This window comes from Malaclemys terrapin, chromosome 8 (assembly GCF_027887155.1).
Source record: "Malaclemys terrapin pileata isolate rMalTer1 chromosome 8, rMalTer1.hap1, whole genome shotgun sequence".
Lineage (NCBI taxonomy): Eukaryota > Metazoa > Chordata > Testudines > Emydidae > Malaclemys > Malaclemys terrapin.
The window spans coordinates 38,688,042-38,709,578 of NC_071512.1; the positions used below are offsets into that span (position 1 = coordinate 38,688,042).

General features: G+C 45.6%; 1 protein-coding gene across 1 annotated transcript in view; it reads right to left on the reverse strand.

Moving 5' to 3' along the window:
• Window positions 1-288: 288 nt before the first annotated feature.
• The window catches only part of HDAC3 (histone deacetylase 3), a 30,589-nt gene continuing 9,340 nt past the window's right edge, over window positions 289-21,537 (reverse strand). The window contains exons 3-15 of the mRNA XM_054037528.1: window positions 12,491-12,633; window positions 10,664-10,745; window positions 10,207-10,263; window positions 10,058-10,113; window positions 7,944-8,077; window positions 7,553-7,633; window positions 7,397-7,470; window positions 7,088-7,152; window positions 6,569-6,658; window positions 6,320-6,378; window positions 3,702-3,781; window positions 1,908-2,065; window positions 289-1,568 (exon numbers count right to left, since the gene is read on the reverse strand). Of these exons, the coding sequence (XP_053893503.1) occupies window positions 1,499-1,568; window positions 1,908-2,065; window positions 3,702-3,781; window positions 6,320-6,378; window positions 6,569-6,658; window positions 7,088-7,152; window positions 7,397-7,470; window positions 7,553-7,633; window positions 7,944-8,077; window positions 10,058-10,113; window positions 10,207-10,263; window positions 10,664-10,745; window positions 12,491-12,633 (1,149 nt within the window). The 3' untranslated portion in view covers window positions 289-1,498. The remainder of the gene's footprint in view (window positions 1,569-1,907; window positions 2,066-3,701; window positions 3,782-6,319; window positions 6,379-6,568; window positions 6,659-7,087; window positions 7,153-7,396; window positions 7,471-7,552; window positions 7,634-7,943; window positions 8,078-10,057; window positions 10,114-10,206; window positions 10,264-10,663; window positions 10,746-12,490; window positions 12,634-21,537) is intronic.

Here is a 21,537-nt window from a genome sequence, read left to right on the forward strand (position 1 = left end):
GAGACCCAGTAATGGGGAATTCAGCCCTGGGTGCTAGGGTTAGGGAAATAAGGGTGGAACACATAGCAAGGAGCAGAGACTCAAGGAGGTTTGTGACTAGAAAGGATCATTAATTGTAAATGCCTTCTCCAAACACGCCCTTAAGAGCAAAGGCTTGTTGCTCCCTGCAAGGTGGTCAGTTCATCTGCACAGAGGGCACTAGCTAGAAGCCTATGGTGCTTTCACTCAGAAGCATCGACAGAAGCAAACGATGCATGAGCTTTTCAACAAACAAAACAACAAATCACGTAAGAAAAATACCATCTTGGTTTATTGTTTAAAAACCTTGGTAAAACAAACAGAAAAGAACAGAGAGCAGGAGGCTGATGCCCATTCCATCTCCCCAGCTAAGACAAAATTCTCCAAAAACGGATAGCACGAGCCCCCAGGCTCAGACTGAGCGTTTGGGATTGAGGGGGGCTCTAGGAGAAAGGTCTCTACACTGTGGTAGGAGTACAAAAGTTTATCTTTTCAACTTCAGGCGCCACTTCCCACACCACAGAACAGAATGAATTCTTCCAGGTTGTCAGTGAGGGAAAAGGTCTTCCACTTAGGGTATGTGATTCACCCCGAATTCTCTGTGGATGTGTAAAAGAGCCTGGGCTAGGGGAGGGAAAGGTGTCTGGAGGTTACGATGGAAGTGGGAATGCACCACACCAGGTATGGCACAGCCCCCTGCAACCAACCCCTGCACCCTCTGCTCCAAAGTAATTTGAGCCCCAGGTAAAGATCTAGATAGGGAGTTTGGGACAAAACCAAATATGGCAAATAGCTGTGGTTCTTGTTAGCAGATACAGAACGAAGCTACTCCAGAGTAAGACAAAGGCTACACTCTGAATACATTCTCCCCTCCCTGCTCCACCAGGTTGGACCCAGAACTGTCCAGTCTCACCCCTTCCCCCAGTCTCAACCCCAGAACTGGTCTTGCCTCTCCAAACACAGGAACTTAGGATGGCTGGAAAAGCTGGCAGGAAGTGTACCTCACTGCAGGTTTCAGTGGACTTTTGCCTGAGCAGATGGCCAAGGACACATTGAGTGGTGCTGATGAAGGGGATGGGAAGATTCTAGGCGTTGCAGCACTGACTCCCATCTCTCTGGCTGGAGCCTGAGCTGTACTGAGAGGAGCTGGTGAAGCCACTGCAGACTGGGCTCTGAAACTGGTTGTATGGCAGCAGCACAGAGACCATAGTGTGGATCCAAGCGTCACATGAATTTCTATTTGCCCTACTGATGAGAGTCAGAGCCCTGAGGGATTGGAGAGGGTAAGGAACAGGTTTCACTGCTCTGTGCCTAGCCAGCCTGCCCCAGCAATGCTGCTCCTGCTGCCACATGCGTCAAATATAAAGGGGAGGTCCAAAAAGAGACCTTTTACTGGCTCATGTGTATCCCAGTCATCTCCACCAAGCACCAACGTCTTAATAGGGACCGCCCCACAGTTCAGAGTCCAACAATTCAGCCCTCAGATCTCGACATCACTTTCTTTATCATTATCGTGGTCACCATCATAGAACTCATTAGAAGCCTCAGGCCTGAAAGACAGACAAGAACATAAGGACAGGCAGCCTTTTCCAGCATTTTCAGAAGAGCGGAGTTTGTCTAGACACAGAGATGAGAGCATGTTGCTAGAAAAAGGGAGGGAGGGACCCATCTCCTCACCTAGCAGACATAGGATATGTCCTCTGAGGCATGTAACCATGTGCTAGTATAGAAGTTTCTCTGGATAGGAACCAGAGAATCAAAAGGGATGCAATATCTACTCTGGGATGTAAACAGTCCCCACCCTATCTCCCCTCACTGGGATGTGGTGAACAGGAGAGAGGAGCCTCTTTCTCAGCTCATCAGAACAAGAAGAACGGGAGGCCAAGTACCTGTTGTAGTTCTCCTCAGAGCCTCTCTCCTCTGGATCAGGCTCATCTGCACGGTCATAACTGAGCAGGTCAGAAGGAACATCATGGATCTGGACACTGGGAGCATGGTTCAGCATTTTCAGATTTTCAAATATTGTCTGTCTGATTTGATCCAAGTACTGGTTAGGAACAGAAAGAGCAGATCAGCTTAGCTAGATTGAAGAGACAGTACCACAATTACTGGCATTAACACCTGCCTGCACCATGCATGCCGTAAGGCCACGCAAATGCCATCAATGCAAATGGCTTTAAACTGAAGCATAGAGCATAATATACTCAACATAGGCACTGAGGGTTTGTCTACACGTAAAAGGATGCAGCTGTGTCCCTGTAGCGCTTCAGCAAAGAAACTACCTACGCCGACAGGAGGGCTTCTCCCATTGCTGTAGGTCAGTGGTTTTCAACCAGGGGTACCTGTACCTCTAGGGGTTTCCAGAGGTCTTCCCAGGGGTATACATCAACTCATCTAGATATGTGCCTAGTTTTACAACAGGCTACATAAAATGCACTACTGAAGTCAGTACAAACTAAAATTTCAATGACTTGTTTATACTGCTCTATATACTATACACTGAAATGTAAGTACAATATTTATATTCCAATTGATTTAGTTTATAATTATATGGCAAAATGAGAAAGTAAACAATTTTTCTGTAAGAATGTGCTGTGACTCTTCTGTATTTTTGTGTCTGATTTTGAGTTCTGTATTAAGCAAGTAGTTTAAATGAGGTGAAACTTGGGGTACACAAGACAAATTGGGACTCCTAAAAGGGGTACAGTAGTCTGGAAAGGTTAAGAGCCACTGCCATAGGAGTTATCCACCTCCCTGAGAGGCAGTAGCTATGTCAATGGGAGACTTCTCTGGTCAATCAGCGCTAGTCTACACTGGGAGTTAGGTCGGTGTAACTGCACTGCTGAGTGACCTAGTTATAGTGACATAAGTCTGACATAAGACCAAGCCTAAGACTCAGGGCAGGCGCTTCAGAAGTGGAAAGGAAATTGTAAGAGGACCTTCAAGTTTCTCAAATATGAAGTATCTTTGGAGAGCTCCTTACATCTCAAAGATGCTGTGAGGCTGCAAACATAGGTGCCCACTCCATAGAGAAAAATTAGCGGATGCTTAGCACCCACTTGCAGCCAAGCTTCCCTCCCTCCAGCCGCCCCCGCCAATCAACTCCTCCAACAACTCCAGAACAGCTGGGTGTGCAAGAGGCGCTGGGAGGGCGGGGTTACCTAGGGAGGTGGTGTAATCTCCTTCTTTAGAGGTTTTTAAGGTCCGGCTTGACAAAGCCCTGGCTGGGATGATTTAGTTAGGGATTGGTACTGCTTTGAGCAGGGGGTTGAACTAGATGACCTCCTGAGGTCCCTTCCAACCCAGATATTCTATGATTCTATGAAGGAACGGGGACGGGGCACGCTCAGGGGAGGGGCAGGAAGAGGTGGGGCGAGGGTGGAGCGGGGGTGGGAAGAGGCAGGGTGGGGGCTTGGAAGAAGGGGTGTGGTGGGGGCAGGGAAAATTAGAAGCCGGCGCCTGTGGCTGCAAAGAAGAAAGCGTGTTGTCCAACACTATGATGAGCAGGAAAGCCTCTTGTTGCCCTGCCCTGGCAAGTTTTTCCTGGGTGAGCTGCTGGCTGAACTCCACCTGGTTTCACAGGATCTAGCATCAAGCACAGACCTTTTCTTTTCAGACTACACCACATGGCTATGTTAGCTGATGCAGAGTAGCGGGTCCGGGACAAGACCAGAGTCACTCACCTGTCTAGAGTTCTGGTTCTCAATTCTTGTACTGACATCTGGGTGGAGGGTGAAGTCTGGAGCAAAGTACTCGAAGTATTCTGCGAGGGAACCAGTAAAGAGTTAAAGAACAGGGGCGAGGGGAGTTTGAAACTAGTTTTTCTGAAACACTGTTCTGCAGAGATGGGAACAGCCTACCCTACATCATTCTAGCTGTCACCATACCATCAAGAGCACAGTGAGAGCCAACTCCATCATCATGAGGGGTATGCTGCCAGAAAGAAAAGAGAAAGCAACAGGAACATTGTATATGGAATTTAGAACACATGATACTGTAATGCAGATATGTCTGTCCAGTGAGGCCCACCACAGATGGGGGATGTGTATAGTAGGAAGCAAGAAAGTTCAAGAACACCTGGGTTAGGATCAGAAGATACTACTGCTTCAGCCCCACTCTGGTTAACATTAATTAACATAGGTGTGGAATCCAGCTAAAGTCCCTGACGCATTAGAACGTCGAAGCACATTAGCTAAATTTATGAAGAGAGTGGGGAAACTCACATTAATTTATTCCAAGGCTAAAAGGAACCATTGTGATCAACTAGTCCAGGGGTTCTCAAACTGGGGGTCGGGACCCCTGAGGGGGTCACAAGGTTATTACATGGGGGTTTGCGAGCTGTCAGCCTCCATCCCAAACCCCGCTTTGCCTCCAACATTTATAATAGTGTTAAAGTGTTTTTAATTTATAAGGGGGGGTCGCACTCAGTGGCTTGCTATGTGAAAGGGGTCACCAGTACAAAAGTTAGAGAACCACTGAACTAGACTGACCTGCTGTATAACAACATAGATCAGAGACTTTCCTAAAATAATTCCTAAAGCAGATCTTTTAAAAAAACATTCAATCTTGATATAAAAATTGCCAGTGATGGAGAATCAACCACAACTCTGGCAAATTGTTCTAATGGTTAATTACTTTCACTGTTAAAAAATTATACCTTATTTCCAATCTGAATTTGTCTCATTTCAACTTCCAGCCACTGGATCGTGTTATACCTTTCACTGCTAGACTGAAGAGCCCATTATCAAATATCTGAACATACCTGCAGGTATTTATAGACTGTAATCAAGTCATCCCTTAACCTTTGTTAAGATAAATAGATTGAGCTCTTTGAGTCTGTCACTATAAGGCAGGTATTCTAATCCTTTTAGTCATTCTTGTGGCTCTTCTCTGAACATTCTCCAATTTATCAACCTCCTTCTTGAATTGTGAACACCAGAACTGGATACAGGATTCCAGCAGCCATTACACCAATGCCAAATACAGAGATAAAATAACCTCTCTACAATTATTCAAGATTCCCCTGTTTAGGCATCCAAGAATCACATTAATCCTTTTGGCCACAGCATCGCACTGGGAGCTCATGTTCAGTTGATTATCCACCATGACCCCCAAATCTTTTCCAGAGTCACTGGTTCCCAGGATAGAGTCCCCCATCCTGAAAATATGGCTTACATTCTTTGTTCCTAGATGTATACATTTACATTTAGTCATATTAAAATGCATAGTCCTTGCTTGCACCCAGCTTTCCACGCAATCCAGAGCACTCTGTAACAGTGACCTCATCCTTTTCATTATTTACCACTCCCCTAATTTGTGTGTGTCATCTCCAAAATTTCTCATTGATGATTTTATGTTTTTTTCCCAAGTCACTGATACAAATAGTAAATAGCGTAGAGCGAAGAACAGATTCCTGTGGGACCCCACTGGAAACACATTCATTCAATGATGATTCCCCATTTATAATTGAGACCTGTCAGTTAGCCAGATTTTATTCCATTTAATGTATCTTACGTTGATTTTATATCTTTCTAATCCAATGATACTCAGACTGAGGCTTACAAGCTGCAAGTGGGCTCTTTAATATGTCTCCTGCGGCTTTTTGCAGCACATGATATTAAAACACTGTGTGATTTAATTATTAACCAATCTAAGTTGGTTGCTTTTACTATGTTATCAATCAGTTTTAGTTGATACAATAAATACTTGGTCAGTCATTTTGATGTGAGAAATAATATATATATGATTAGAACAGTGATATTCAGGCCTCTGATTCAGGAGCCAAATTAGCAATCAGCATTATCCAAAAGAGCCACAGTCATGTGAATTCATTATTTCATTTACTATAGTATTATCTATTCATATTTAAATGTGGAAATATTGGGGGGGGGGGGGGGTGCGACCGTGGCTCTTTTAGGCAATGCTGATTGTTAATTTGGCTCCTGACTCAGAGGCCTGAATAACACTGTTCTAATCAAAATGTTGTGCATTACCAAGTTAAATGCCTTATAGATGTCAATTACATCAACATTATTTACCTTTATCAAACTTGTAATCTCATAAAAAAAAAAGAAATTATGTTAGTTTCACAGGATCTATTTTCCATAAACCTATGTTGATCGGCATTAATTATAATACCTTTCTTTAATTCTTTATTAAAATAGTCCCATATCAGCTGCTCTAATTTCTTGCCTGGGATAGATGTCAGACTGACAGGCCTATACTTACCCAGGTCATCCCATTTACCCTATTTAAATATTGGCACAACATAATAATCTGTAACAAGATGACGCTAACTCACCACTGTATGGGAGTTCCTCACTAATTGCTTCATCCACAAGCAGCGACGTTTCATAGGTCCTAAAAACACAGAACATTCTACTCAGTCCAGTAAAGATCGACTTTTCCCCCATTACCCAGTACTGGCAGTCAGCCTGAAACTCAATGCCAGTTACAGCTGCATAAAGGCCCAAAGGAGCACAAGTGTTGATAACCCTCATGCCATCTGCAACAAATAGGACATTCTCCAGCAAGCATGTGAAAGACTCACCAGCATCGTGCCACATTACGAACAGTATAGCCACCTCCTCCCAGCACCAGAAGGGGGATGTTGAAACTCTTTACGTACTCCACACACTCCCTAAAAACCCAAAACAGAAGGGAAATCTGTGACTGTTAGCAGCTGATCTAAGCTCATCAATGCAGCACCATGCTCAACCCAGTAACATACCTAACTGTATGATACACAGAGTTCAGGGCTCCCATCAGTGAAACCCAAACCTTGCCGTGATGGGAGCTCTTTTCATGGCTTGAGAGAAATCTGACCTCTGTGTTCATGCATTCTGGCAGAGCACTGCCGGAAGAAATGTTGTGAGATCCCAAATCTAGTCTGGGGAATCTGCTTATGCAGAATCTTACCCCTTATTAGCTCTTCTGAGGAGAACCTCCTATCCCACAGGGAACTAGATTGCTCTTGTTGAACTCAAGACTCGCACTGAAGACCCAATGCATTCTTTCACTGACTGCAATGGTCCTTTAAATGTTCCATCCACACCCTTGCTGAACTCACCCATGTCCTCTTATACTGAGGTTAAAGCAACCCAGACGGTCACAACCCAGGGAGTCAGCACCGCACTAGGGAAGAGAAAGAGAACAGCTGAGTCCTGGCTAAGAAGCATTATTCTCCAGATGCACATCCTAACAAGCCATCAGCATCCCACAGTTATACCCAACCTACCACAGAGCCACAAGCAGCATTCCAGCCAGCCAGCATCCACCTGTCCATATTTCCCCAGGCAGCCACAGATGCACATACTGGAGAATGCATACCTCCTACCCATTCCCTCTGCAACAGATGCACACAGACCTGCTCTCCTACCTGCAGCACTATGCATGTAGGCTGGTAGTAGTCCACCACCTGGTTAATGACTGGCTGGAAGAGGTGTTTATAACCTTTAGAGAGAAAGACAGATTGTCATCATGGCTCAAGAGGGCAAACAGGGACATTGGGGCGCAGGGAAAGCATTCCACTTACTTTGGTCATCAATGCCATCCCGCAGTGGCACATTGAGGCAGTAATAGCGGCCACTCTCTGCCCCAACCTCGTACATGTCACCTGGCAGAGGAAAGGAGGCAGAGTCACAGCACACAAGGATCAGCTCTGAAACTTCATAGGTGTGGGCAGTACAGACAACAGCAAATCAAGACTTCTGCCAAGGGATCCAACCATGGCATGGAGATCCTTTCCACCTACTCTGCAACTACCACGGGACGATATCCTTCACCCAGCCTCTCCCCACTCTCCAGAACTCCTTTCTTCAGTCATCTCTCTCTGAAACCAGAGCACCAGAACCTCACACTACTATGTAACAGCCGTGATTGGGGCCTGAAATCTGCACTTCACTGGGGCAGTGGAGATTCTGTACCTGTACCAGGGAAGAAGTAGTTCCCATATTTGTGAAAAGATACTGTCATGACACGGTCTGTCAAGTAAAAGGCCTCCTGAACACCATCTCCATGATGAATATCAATGTCAATGTAGAGAACACGTGGGTGATACCTGCCAGAAACAGGAGACAAAGGCGCATTACAGTCCACTGGTGCCATCCCAACTACAGCAACCACTTTGCTATGGTTTCCTATAATCCAACCCCCATAAAACAAGCCTGTAATATGTCAAAGGCCTTCCGACTCAGCAAGCCCATCTGGTCCCCCCTAAGGTCTCTGGAGAATATCTCTGACATTAGACCATAAGATGATGTTTGTGTAGAGCATCTTCCATACAAACTGTACTTTAAAATACTCTTGTCTGTTATATTAAGAGGCACGAACAAGGAACAACAGGTTTTAAGAGCAGACTAGAGACACGATAGAAAGCACATGAAAGAGAGAGATGCAGTGGGCTTGTTCAGACAGCAAAGGTTGCAGAGAAGATTCTTGCATTGACAGCAGCAAGATTATGCAAAGGGTCAGGAAGGAGGCCACTGGCGAAGACGCAAAGTGAGAGGAACCAGCCTAGTAGTGCAAGTCCATGAATTGACTGACTTGTACAGTCAGAGAAGTTTAGAAAGCACTTTATGTACAAAAGTCTTTGCCATGAAAAAATTACAATCTAGTTAATCTTTAAAAATTAGAGCAATTTTTAAATGCTCCTGAAATGAATGGGGAGTAAAGTAATTTGAAGATGGAAGCAATTGTTCTTCCCTGTATGTGCCACAGCACTGGCATCATCACTCTCCAGTGCTAGAGTCTGGAGAGCCAGGACTTGAGGAGGTCAGGGGAATGAAATGCAGTCATCCAGATGGAGGGATGAATGTGGATCTCAGCCACGGTGGGCAGAAGGACATAGTGCCCAGGGGCATTATTGCATAGATGGCAACAGGCAGCATTGCAGAGACAGGGAATGTGGAAAAAGGAAAGTTGAGTGAAGGCTGAAGCCAAAGTTACTGAGAACGGAGGTCTGAATGCAGGGGAGAGAAAGAAGTTGCTGCTGGGCTTGAGAAGTGTCCTCTTGCCAAGTGGACATTCAGGGGAATGCAGGAGAGTTGAAATTACTGGGCAATAAATTTACTAGGTCCATCAGGCAGAGGTCAGATAAGGAGTGGTCATTTAAAGCATCAAAACTTATATGTCCCCACTTTTAATGTTAAAGAGAGAGGGGACATAATCCTTACCAGAGCCAACACCCTGTTTGAGATGAGGTGACTAGTACTGCAGTAACATTTAGAGGCGGCAAACCTTAATTAATCCAGAAAATATCAGAATGCCTTTCTATAATTCTCCAACCCATTCCTTATGAGTTTAGACTTTTTTTTGAACCACAATTGCATTTTTTTGACCAAAGTGGAGGTCCCCATTATGCTGTCTCCAGATCCCTTTCCTGAGCCAATATAGTTAAATTTAGAATCCAGAAAGATTCACATGTAGTTCACATTTTTCCTTCCAAAGTGCAACACTTTGCATTTATCACAAAGAGCTTAACAATGGCAAGAACTATACACACAGTAAGCCTCACAAGGGCCCTGTGAAGTAGAAAAATATTTCACAGATGGTAAATTGAGAAAACAATCAACAAAGCTAGCACCAGATATCCTTATTCTCAGTCCTCTGCCTTAACTGAGAACTATTCCGGCTTCTGAGGATGAGAACAGGACAGTAAGTCAAGAACTGAGTGTTTGGGACTCTGCAATGGCAGGGTCTTGGCAGAGAAGCGAAGCTACCAGTAGAGATAGACGCTGGAGATGTAAGAGCAGAATCATGCCAGGGACACGCCTGAACAGCTGTTAGGCTACAGAAGACACCTGAAACAGAGACTGTCCAGGGCAGCCAATGATCAGCTATGTCTAAGCCACAACTGAAATTAAGGAGAACAAGAAGGGAAGAACTCTCTATCAGCAGAGGGGATCCTATTTATGATGTGGAGAAGGGCAGTGTCCATACTACAACCACATCACACAGGGCATCTCTCACAGCATTACCCTCCCAGAGCATCACTTCTAATCCAAAACAGTATCACAGTGCACTCACACCGAGTCCTTACTTGAGCAGCTCCAGAATGCCGATAACTATGTCATTGACGTAACAAAACCCAGAAGCCTGCAGTGCAAAGAAAATAAAATGGAGTCAAAAGAAGAGCAGCAATGAGCCCAACTTTCAGTGAGACAGAAATACTTAGACTTGTGTCATTACCTCAAACTTCTTGGCATGATGCAGGCCTCCAGCCCAGTTTATTGCAATATCACAGATCTAAGGAAGGAAGAGAAGATTAGCTCAAAGTTAAGAGCAAGAGAGCAACAACCCCAAACCCAACCCTGCATGTCAGTATGGACATCACCCCTACCCCCACATTGTGGCTCACAATTATTATTTTTTCCCCTTTCTCCCCACCCATCCAGTCCCTTCAGATGCCCTATCTGTCATCCAGTCAAGCTACTTAAGCTGTACTAAATCAGTGTTTGCAATCAGTCAGTGCGGGGGCAGGGGGAAATCCAAGAGATTCCCCCACAAATTAACAGACAGGTGACACCGAGTTGGTGTTTTTACAATAAGTATATGTAGTATAGGCTATCTTAGGGACTCCATCCCCCACAGTAGCCAGCTGGCATGTCAGTGTTCAAAGAGAACAAGCATATCAGCTCAGAGTTACCTTGTTGTTCAGTTGTGTTGCTCCCTGCAGTGAGGCCCCAGTATAGCGAGAGCAAAATTCAAAAAGGCCTGGGAACACTGGGCTGCAAAAAGAGAACACAAAATTCAAACAGAACAGAACCTTCCAACTTCAGATACACGTCTCCAGGACTGAGACCAAAACAAAACTCTCAGTGACCATTAGACAAAGAATATCAAAATGCAGTCTCTGCTAGAGAAATGTTAATTCGGGGTCATTCTGACCCTGTTCACTACAGATTACATACCAATAGGCAACATTACACCATCCTTTGCAAACACTATGGAAAACTTGGTGGATTTGATAATAATTACAAGAAACTTTCAAGTTAGTCTGGAACAATCTTGTTCACCATATACTCCAGATCTGGAGAATGGGAAACATACAGACTAAATCCTGCCCTCTACCATGCTGATGCATATATGGGGACAGGTCCTGGAGAGAGAAGACGCAAGGCATCCTGTGTAAGGGAGAGGGCAGGACTTCACAACAAAACAACAACAGGGAACATAGCTGTCCAAGACATCTACTCACACACCATATTCCCATGGGGTTGTAATCTGTTAGTTTGAAGATGCTCCCCACCCATTCACCTATCTAGTGAATAGACTGCTGTGAGCAATAAATTGTATCCAGGGATGCACAATGCTCTTGCTCAGAGTAGCAAAGTATGTCTCATCTCCATCGTGCAATCCCACTCTAGCCAGCAGGCTCAGGATGGCAGAAGAACTCCTTTACTCATTTTCAGTGACTTACAGCATGCACACATTAACAAGTGCAAGTCATAACATATCAATGTGTGCACACAATCTACCAGAAATAAAATATAGACCTCAAATCTCTTGCTTCCATGTGTTTCACTTGTTAACAGGCCCCAGAGCTTGTACCTGACCACACTGTTTTCACAAAAGTAGAATTATAGTCAAATTAACCCAATGAGAAGATTGGCTGAGGGAGAAAGCAAATACCACTGCCACAGAAGTGCAGGCCAGGGAGGTGTGTGAAAAATGTGTTATATGGCCACCAACGGAGAGCAAGAATGACAGATCAGCTCACCCTAAAGTAGGTGGCAGCCTGACCTGTGTCTACAGCACTTTGTAGTCCTGCAAATAGCTGAAACTCCCAGCAGACTGTGTATTTAACAACACTGGGTTTGTTCAGTTGGGAGAAAAGGAGATTATGGAAAGGCAAGGATAGCAGCCTCTACCTCCCACAGCTAAATCTCATCACTTCTCATCCTGTCCTCACTAATTAGTGGGAATACTAGTATATAGAGACTGTACTGTTATCCTATTATTTATTGCTTGAGGTCAAGATTTTCAAAATTGACTAGTGATTTGGGATGCAAAGTTTGAGACACAGATTTTCAGAGTTTATCTGCACTTTCTGAAAGTCAGAACCTTTAAGTTGTCTCAAGTTTGGCACCCAAAAAACGGAGGCAACCAAAATTAGCCACCTTTGAACATCTCTGCCCAAATTTTCAAGAGCTAAGACCCTCACGAAACCAAATACAGTTACAGTCCCTAGCATAGAGCTTACCATCTAGATTCAGATCTAACTACTGAAACTCTAAGAGATTAAAAAGAAGAGGGAGAGGAAGAAGATTTACAGCAATAACAGTTACTCAACAAACTGTTTGCAACATCTTGATGGCTCCATTAGACTGTAGGGCTTTTTTAGTTAAAAATGTAAAATTAATACCACACTGTATTGGAACCATTATGATGCACCCATACCACACCAAGTAATCACATGAGATTACTGTAACCCTTGTACTTCCCATTCACCTGCTAGGTGCTAGATACTCACCAGTCATCACCCACATTGAAGGCATTGAGGCTCTTGGTGAATCCTTGCATGTTGTTGGGACTCACCCTCTGCAGGAAGTCTATATAATCCTCCGAGTGGAAGCGACACATATCATGCTGGGATGCCTGGTATGGTTTAAAAACCTCCAAGAGAAGGACACACAACAGTTATTTCCTGCTCAGAGTTGGGTTTACCTTGGCTACTACAAATCTCACCACAAAATTAACTCCAAATAGACAAATATCCCAAATCACTGTGTCAGTCTAAAAATGCTCAACTATGTGCTCAGCTTAACAAGTGTCTTGCAAATTTTAAATAAAAAGTGGTCAGGAAAGTAGGGATTGATTCAAGAGATGGTGTCCACAACAATATGAATTTGCCATCATTGCATTTTTTCATATTAAAGTATACTTTTAACTAAGTTAACAATCAAGAATACTACATATGTACAATGAGAGGAAATTAAGCTGCTCTGAGATTAATCAGAACCTTAAGTTTTGCCTTTCTTTATCTGTCCCTATTTAAAATATATACTTTTAACAAAATTAAGAAATTTTTGCTTTTTAAAAAAATTGGAGAAAGCATGGGCTTGTGTTCATGGGGAAATGTATTCACATAACTATACAGGAATAACTCCCCGTGTGGACAGTGTTATTCCGGAATAAGAGTGTCCTCACAGAGAATTATACCGGTATAGCTATATGGGTATAACACTAGTCTACAATTTTTGAGAAGTCGTCTGCTTCAGAGATAAAATGTGCTATTTATTATGTATTTTGATGTGCTGAATTCAAATATTACAATTAAAACAACTGATTGGCTACTGTTTCTTAGGCCTGGTCTACACTAGGAGGTTATGTGGAATTTAGCAGCGTTAACTCGAATTAACCCTGCACCCGTCCACACAACGAAGCTATTTATTTCGACATAGAGGTCTCTTTAAATCGATTTCTGTACTCCTCCCTGACGAGGGGAGTAGCGCTAAATTCGACATGGCCATGTCGAATTAGGGTAGGTGTGGATGGAATTCGACGCTAATAGCTCCGGGAGGCATCCCACAGTGCACCACTCTGTTGACGCGCTGGACAGCAGTCCGAGCTCGGATGCTCTGACCAGACACACAGGAAAAGCCCCGGGAAAATTTGAATTCCTTTTCCTGTCTGGGCAGTTTGAATCTCATTTCCTGTTTGGACATCGTGGCGAGCTCAGCAGCACTGGCAATGATGCAGAGCTCTCCAGCAGAGGTGACCATGCAATCGCAGAATAGAAAGAGGGCCCCAGCATGGACTGATCGGGAAGTCTTGGAGCTGATCACTGTGTGGGGAGATGAGTCTGTGCTTTCGGAGCTGCGATCGAAAAAACGCAATGTGAAGATCTACGAGAAGATCTCAAAAGCCATGATGGAGAGAGGATACAGCCGGGATGCAACGCAGTGCCGCGTGAAAATCAAGGAGCTGAGACAAGGGTACCAGAAGACCAAAGAGTCAAACGGACGCTCCGGATCCCAGCCCCAGACATGCCGTTTCTACAAGGCACTGCATTCCATTCTAGGTGCGGCCGCCACCACTACCCCACCACTGTCCGTGGACTCCGACGATGGGGTATTGTCGACGGCCGCTTCCTCGGAGATGTTCGTGGACGGGGAAGATGAGGAAGGAGATGAGGAGAACGAGGCAGTCAACAGCGCTTTCAACGCTGATTTCCCCGACAGCCAGGATCTCTTCATCACGCTCACGGAGATCCCCTACCAACCCTCCCAAGGCAGTAACCCAGACCGTGAATCAGGGGAAACATCAGTAGGTAAGTGTTTTAAACATTTATTTTGAACAGAATAGGAATGATATTTTAACAATGGGTTTCTCATGATTAGTTTGCCCTAGGCGCTTTAGTTTCTAGTCCTTGCCAGTGCAGCTACTGGAAAAGTTTGTCAACATGTCCGGTTTTTCATGATTAGTTTGCCCTAGGCGATTTAGTTTCTAGTCCTTGCCAGTGCAGCTACTGGAAAATTCTGTCAATATGTCCGGGGATAGAGCAGAAATCCTCCTGGGACATCTCCACGAAGGTCTCCTGGAGGTATTGTGAAAGCCTTTGCATCAGGTTCCTGGGGAGAGCGGCCTTATCGCATCCTCCATGGTAGGAAACTTTTCCGCGCCAGGCTAGCAGCAAGTACTCCGGGATCATTGCCTCGCAAAGCATGGCGGCATACGGCCCTGGTGCTTGCTGGCATTCACGCAGCATGCGGTCTTTCTCTGTCTCCAAAATCCTCATCAGAGTGATATCACTCATGGTAACCTGCTTTGAATTAGGGGAATGTTAGTATTGGGACTGATTGCCTGTTCCTTTACATAACTGTAACCGGCCGTTTACAGCCACGCGGTGGAAGCGTGACAGGGGCAGTATGCAGGGATCTTTCCCGGGGACAGCTGCGAGGGGGTTGGGACAGGGGCAGAGTTCATGCTGGCCAGATTGCCGGCAGCAGGAACTGGCCAACGCTAGGAGCATTGCTTGGAACGTGAAAGGAAGGCACTGCTATAAATTAAGCTTTAAGCAGCCAAAAGTCTACGGCTTACCATGTCCGCCTGCTAGCTGAATTCCATTGTCCGGCCCCGCTTGTTTGATCTGTACAGCAAGACCCCAGGCACTCAATGGGAAGGCCGAAAATTCGACCTTGTATTGAGTGCGCATGTGATAGGTGCTGTGCATGGTCTTGTTCACAGAGAAAGACTATATTCATTGTTCGCAAAACTGTATCTTTCTGAGGAATTCACTCCCTTTTTCCCATCCCACAGCTGCGAGTGTCTCCCGAGCTACCCCGGCATCCCCCTCCCAGAGGCTGGCGCAGATCAGGCGACGAAACAGAAGGACACGGGACGAGATGTTCTCAGAACTTATGGGCTGCTCCCAAGCCGAGGCGGCACAGCAGACCCAGTGGAGGGAGAACATGTCGCAATACCAGCGATCACACAGCGAACGGGAGGACAGGTGGCGGCAGGAAGACCAGCAGGCGACTCAAACGCTGCTTGGACTAATGAGGGAGCAAACGGACATGCTCCGGCGCCTTGTAGATGTTCTGCAGGACCGGAGGCAGGAGGACAGAGCCCCGCTGCATTCTATCTCTAACCGCCCTCCCCCGCCACAAAGTCCCATCCCCCCCTCACCCAAAGTCCCAAGAAGGAGGGGCGGCAGGGGCCGTGGAAACAGTCACTCCATCCCTGCAGACTGCTCAAGTAACAGAAGGCTCTCATTCCCAAAGATTTGATAAGTCCTTTCCTTCACTCCAAAAGCACCTCACCCAAGCCCCCTCCCAGTTTCATCCTCTAACTGTGCAGTTGTTAATAAAAAATACATTTCTGTTAATTACTGTTTCCATCATGTTCTTTTAGAGGAGAGTGTGTTTGAAGGGGGTGAAGGGGGTTGGTAATTGGAGAGGACAGTCACCTTTACCAGGGTACAGACATGAGGGCAGGTTCAGCAGAAGGTCGCACACACATTGCAGTCACTAGGCACCCTGGTCAGTCTGGGAGGTGGTTTTCATGTTCTGTGTGTGGGGGCTATGTGAGTTTGTGGCGGAGGAGGGCGGTTACAGATCTTATGCAGCAGTCCTTAGCCTGGATGACAGAGCCACACAGCAGGGGATCTGTAACCGCCCTCCCCTGCCACAAAGTCACATAGCCCCCACACACAGAGTCCCAAAAAGGAGGGGTGGCAGGCTCCGTTGAAACAACCAGTCCACCACTGCGGACCGCTCTAGGAGCAGGAGCCTGTCATTCCTCGAGTTTAGAAGCGTCCTTTCCATCACTACACCTGCTCCCCACCACAGTCTGCGTCCCAGTTTCAACACTTTACCATGAAATCCTTAATAAAGAAAACGGTGTTAATGAACAAAGTTTCATTTATTTTATTTTTAAAGGTGTGTTGGAAGGGGGGGAAGGGGGTTGGTAACTGGAGAGGATAGTCAACATTAACTGGGTAAAGAAACGGGGGCAGGTTCAGCTTCTGTTGAAACAAACTTAATAGTCACAGGTTACCCTGTTCACTCTGGAACCTAGCTTTCAAAGCTTCCCGGATGCACAGCGCGTCCCGCTGGGCTCTTCTAATCTTCCAGCTGTCTGGCTGGGCGTAATCAGCAGCCAGGCGATTTGCCTCAACCTACCACCCCGCCATAAATGTCTCCCCCTTGCTCTCACAGAGATTGTGGAGCACACAGCAAGCTGCAATAACAACGGAGATATTGGTTTCGCTGAGATCAGAGCGAGTCAGTAAGCTTCTCCATCTCCCCTTCAGACGTCCAAAACCACACTCCACCACCATTCTGCACTTGCTCAGACGGTAGTTGAAGAGTTCTTTTTCACTGTCCAGGGCGCCTGTATAGGGCTTCATGAGCCAGGGAATTAGCGGGTAGGCTGGGTCCCCGTGGATGACTATAGGCATCTCCACATCCCCAACAGTTATTTTGTGGTCCGGGAAGTAAATACCTTCCTGCAGCCGTCTAAACAGACCAGAGTTCCTGAAAACGTGAGCGTCATGAACCTTGCCCGGCCATCCGACGTTGATATTGGTAAAACGTCCCCTATGGTCCACCAGTGCTTGCAGCACCATTGAAAAGTAGCCCTTTCGGTTAATGTACTGGCTGGCCTGGTGGGCCGGTCCCAGGATAGGGATGTGAGTTCCATCTATAACCCCACCGCAGTTTGGGAATCCCAAGGCAGCGAAGCCATCTATGATCACCTGCAAGTTTCCCAGGATCACTACCTTTGAGAGCAGTAGCTCAACGATTGCGTTGGCTACTTGCATCACAGCAACCTTCACGGTAGATTTGCCCACTCCAAAGTGATTCGCGACTGACCGGTAGCTGTCTGGCGTTGCAAGCTTCCAGAGGGCTATGGCCACTCGACAGTTCTGGACAGTCAGGGCTGCTCGCATCCAGGTGCCCTTGTGCTTCAGGGCAGGGGACAGCAAGTCACAAAGTTCCAGGAAAGTTCCCTTACGCATCCGAAAGTTTCGCAGCCACTGTGATTCATCACAGACCTGCAGCACTTTGCGGTCCCACCAGTCCATGCTTGTTTCCTGGGCCCAGAATCGCCGTTCCACAGCATCAACATGACCCATTGCCACCATGATGTCCACGGTGCAGGGTCCTGTGCTTTGTGAGAGGTCTGTGCCCCTCTCAGACTTAATGTCCTCACCGCGCTGCCGTAGCCTCCTCGCCCGATTTCTCAGCATCTGCCTCTGGAAAAGGTGGATGATAAGGTGCGAGGTGTTGACAACGGCCATAATTGCAATGATGATCGCAGCGGGCTCCATGCTCGCAGTGCTGTGGCGTCCGCGCTGTCAATCACCAGAAAAGTGCGCGAACTGATTGCCCGCCGGCGCTTTCACGGAGGGAGGGTGGGAGTGACGGTTGAATGATGACAGTTACCCAAAACCAACCTCGACACATTTTTTGCCCCAGCAGGCATTGGGGGCTCGACCCAGAATTCCAGTGGGCAGCGGGGACTGCGGGAACTGTGGGATAGCTGCCCACAGTGCACCGCTTCCAATGTCGACGCTTGCCCCGTTAGTGTGGACTCACAAAGTCGAATTACTGTCCTGAGTGTGGATACACATGTTCGACTTTGTAATATCGGTTCCACAAATTCGCTTTAAGTAAAATTGAACTACTATCGTAGTGTAGACCTTCCCTAAGATATTTAAGTTTTTACATTTTATGTCTATGTATATTGTGTAGACAGTAGAGTTTTAATCATAAATTGTAAACCTAGGTCTTTTCATGTGTTTATGGTTGCTTTACATGATAATATTTCACCTGTCCTGTTTATGTAACATTTTAAAAAACAGCAAAAGAGTTATATAAATAAAATTTATTATGAAACAAAAGGCAAAAAACTATTATGTACATAGTTTAGTCCTATTCAGTGTCTACTCGGCGCTTCTTGGCTTGTCTCTTGTATTCATTAAATGGAGAATCTCTTGTCACTGTCCAGCAATAGTCTGCAAGCATTGATGGGCTCCATTTGCCCTGATAGCATTTCTCCATTGTTGCAATGTCCTGGTGAAATCGCTCGCCATGCTCGTCGCTCACTGCTCCGCAGTTCGGTGGAAAAAATCTAGATGAGAGTGCAAAAAATGTATCTTTAGTGACATGTTGCAACCAAGGCTTTTGTATGCCTTGAGGAGGTTTTCCACCAACAACCTGTAGTTGTCTACCTTGTTGTTTCCGAGAAAATTTATTGCCACTAACTGGAAGGATTTCCATGCCGTCTTTTCCTTGTCACGCAGTCCATGGTCAAATGCATCATCTCGAAGAAGTTCACGAATCTGAGGACCAACAAAGACACCTTCCTTTATCTTAGCTTCACTTAACCTTGGAAATTTTCCACGGAGGTACTTGAAAGCTGCTTGTGTTTTGTCAATGGCCTTGACAAAGTTCTTCATCAGACCCAGCTTGATGTGTAAGGGTGACTTCCTTGATTCAACAAGTGGTGGATGCTGAACACTTTTCCTCCCAGGCTCCAATGACTGTCGGAGTGGCCAATCTTTCTTGATGTAGTGGGAATCTCTTGCACGACTATCCCATTCGCAGAGAAAACAGCAGTACTTTGTGTATCCAGTCTGCAGACCAAGAAAGAGAGCAACAACCTTCAAATCGCCACAAAGCTGCCACTGATGTTGGTCATAGTTTATGCACCTCAAAAGTTGTTTCATGTTGACATACGTTTCATAGACTCATAGACTTTAAGGTCAGACGGGACCATTATGATCATCTAGTCTGACCTCCCGCATGATGCAGGCCACAAGTTGACCCACCCACTCCTGGAATAATTCTCTCCCTTGACTCAGCTGTTGAAGTCCCCAAATCATGATTTAAAGACTTCAAGTCGTAGAGAATCCTCCAGCAAGCGACCCCTGCCCAGCAAGCGACCCCTGCCCCATGCTGCGGAGGAAGGCGAAAAACCTCCAGGGCTTCTGCCAATCTACCCTGGAGGAAAATTCCTTCCCGACCCCAAATATGGCGATCAGCTGAACCCCGAGCATGCGGGCAAGATTCTCCTGCCAGACCCTCCGGAAAAAGTTCTCTGTAGTAACTTTTAATATCCCATTATTGACCATTGTTACTAATTACCAGCGATGGCACGTTATTGACCTATTGACTAAAATCATGTTATCCCATCAAACCATCCCCTCCATAAACTTATCAAGCTTAATCTTAAAGCCAGAGAGGTCTTTCGCCCCCACTGTTTCCCTTGGAAGGCTGTTCCAGAACTTCACCCCTCTGATGGTTAGAAACCTTCGTCTAATTTCAAGCCTAAACTTCCCGACGGCCAGTTTATATCCATTTATTCTCGTGTCCACATTAATACTGAGCTGAAATAATTCCTCTCCCTCTCTGGTATTTATCCCTCTGATATATTTAAAGAGAGCAATCATATCCCCCCTCAGCCTTCTTTTGGTTAAGGTAAACAAACCGAGCTCCTCGAGTCTCCTTTCATACAACAGGTTTTCCATTCCTTGGATCATCCTAGTGGCCCTTCTCTGTACCCGTTCCAGTTTGAATTCATCCTTTTTAAACATGGGAGACCAGAACCGCACACAGTACTCCAAATGAGTTCTCACCAGTGCCTTGTATAACGGAACCAGCACCTCCTTATCCCTACTAGAAATACCTTGCCTAATGCATCCCAAGACCGCATTAGCTTTTTTCATGGCCATATCACATTGGCAGCTCATAGTCATCCTGTGATCAACCAGGACACGGAGGTCCTTCTCCTCTTCCGTTACTTCCAACTGATGCGTCCCCAGCTTATAACTAAAATTCTTGTTAGTCATTCCTAAATGCATAACCTTACACTTCTCACTATTACATTTCATCCTATTACTATTACTCCAGTTTACAAGGTCATCCAAATCTCCCTGCAAGATATCTCGATCCTTCTCCGAATTGGCAATACCTCCCAACTTTGTGTCATCCGCAAACTTTATCAGCACACTCCTACAATTGGTTCCGAGGTCAGTAATAAATAGATTAAATAAAATCGGACCCAAAACCGAACCTTGAGGAACTCCACTGGTAACCTCCCTCCAACCTGACCGTTCACCTTTCAGTACGACCCGCTGCAGTCTCCCCTTTAACCAGTTCTTTATCCACCTCTGGATTTTCATATCGATCCCCATCTTTTCCAATTTAACCAATAATTCCTCATGCGGTACCGTATCAAACGCTTTGCTGAAATCGAGCTACATTAGATCCGCCGCATTTCCTTTATCTAAAAAATCTGTTACTTTCTCAAAGAAGGAGATCAGGTTGGTTTGGCACAATCTACCTTTCGTAAAACCGTGTTGTAATTTGTCCCAATTGCCATTGACCTCAAGGTCCTTAACTACTTTCTCCTTCAAAATTTTTTCCAAGACCTTGCATATTACAGATGTTAAACTAACAGGCCTGTAGTTACCTGGGTCACTTTTTTTCCCCTTCTTGAAAATAGGAACCACATTAGCTATTCTCCAGTCAAACGGTACCACCCCCGAGTTTACCGATTCATTAAAAATTATCGCTAACGGGCTTGCAATTTCTCGCGCCAGTTCCTTTAATATTCTCGGATGAAGATCATCCTGTCCGCCCGATTTAGTCCCATTAAGCTGTTTGAGTTTGGCTTCTACCTCGGATACGGTAATGTCAACTCCCTCCGTCCTTTATTCCCATCCGTCATGCTGCCACTATTCCTAAACCCTTCATTAGCCTCATTAAAGACCAATGCAAAATATTAGTTTAGACATTGTGCCATGCCTAGATTATCCTTAATCTCCACTCCATCTACAGTCTTAAGCGGTCCCACTTCTTCTTTCTTTGTTTTCTTCCTATTTATATGGCTATAAAACCTCTTACTATTGGTTTTAATTCTCCTTGCAAGGTCCAACTCTACACGGCTTTTGGCCTTTCTCACTCCATCTCTACATGCTCTGACTTCAATAAGGTAGGTTTCTTTGCTGATCCCTCCCATCTTCCATTCCTTGTACGCTTTCTGTTTTTTCTTAATCACCCCTCTGAG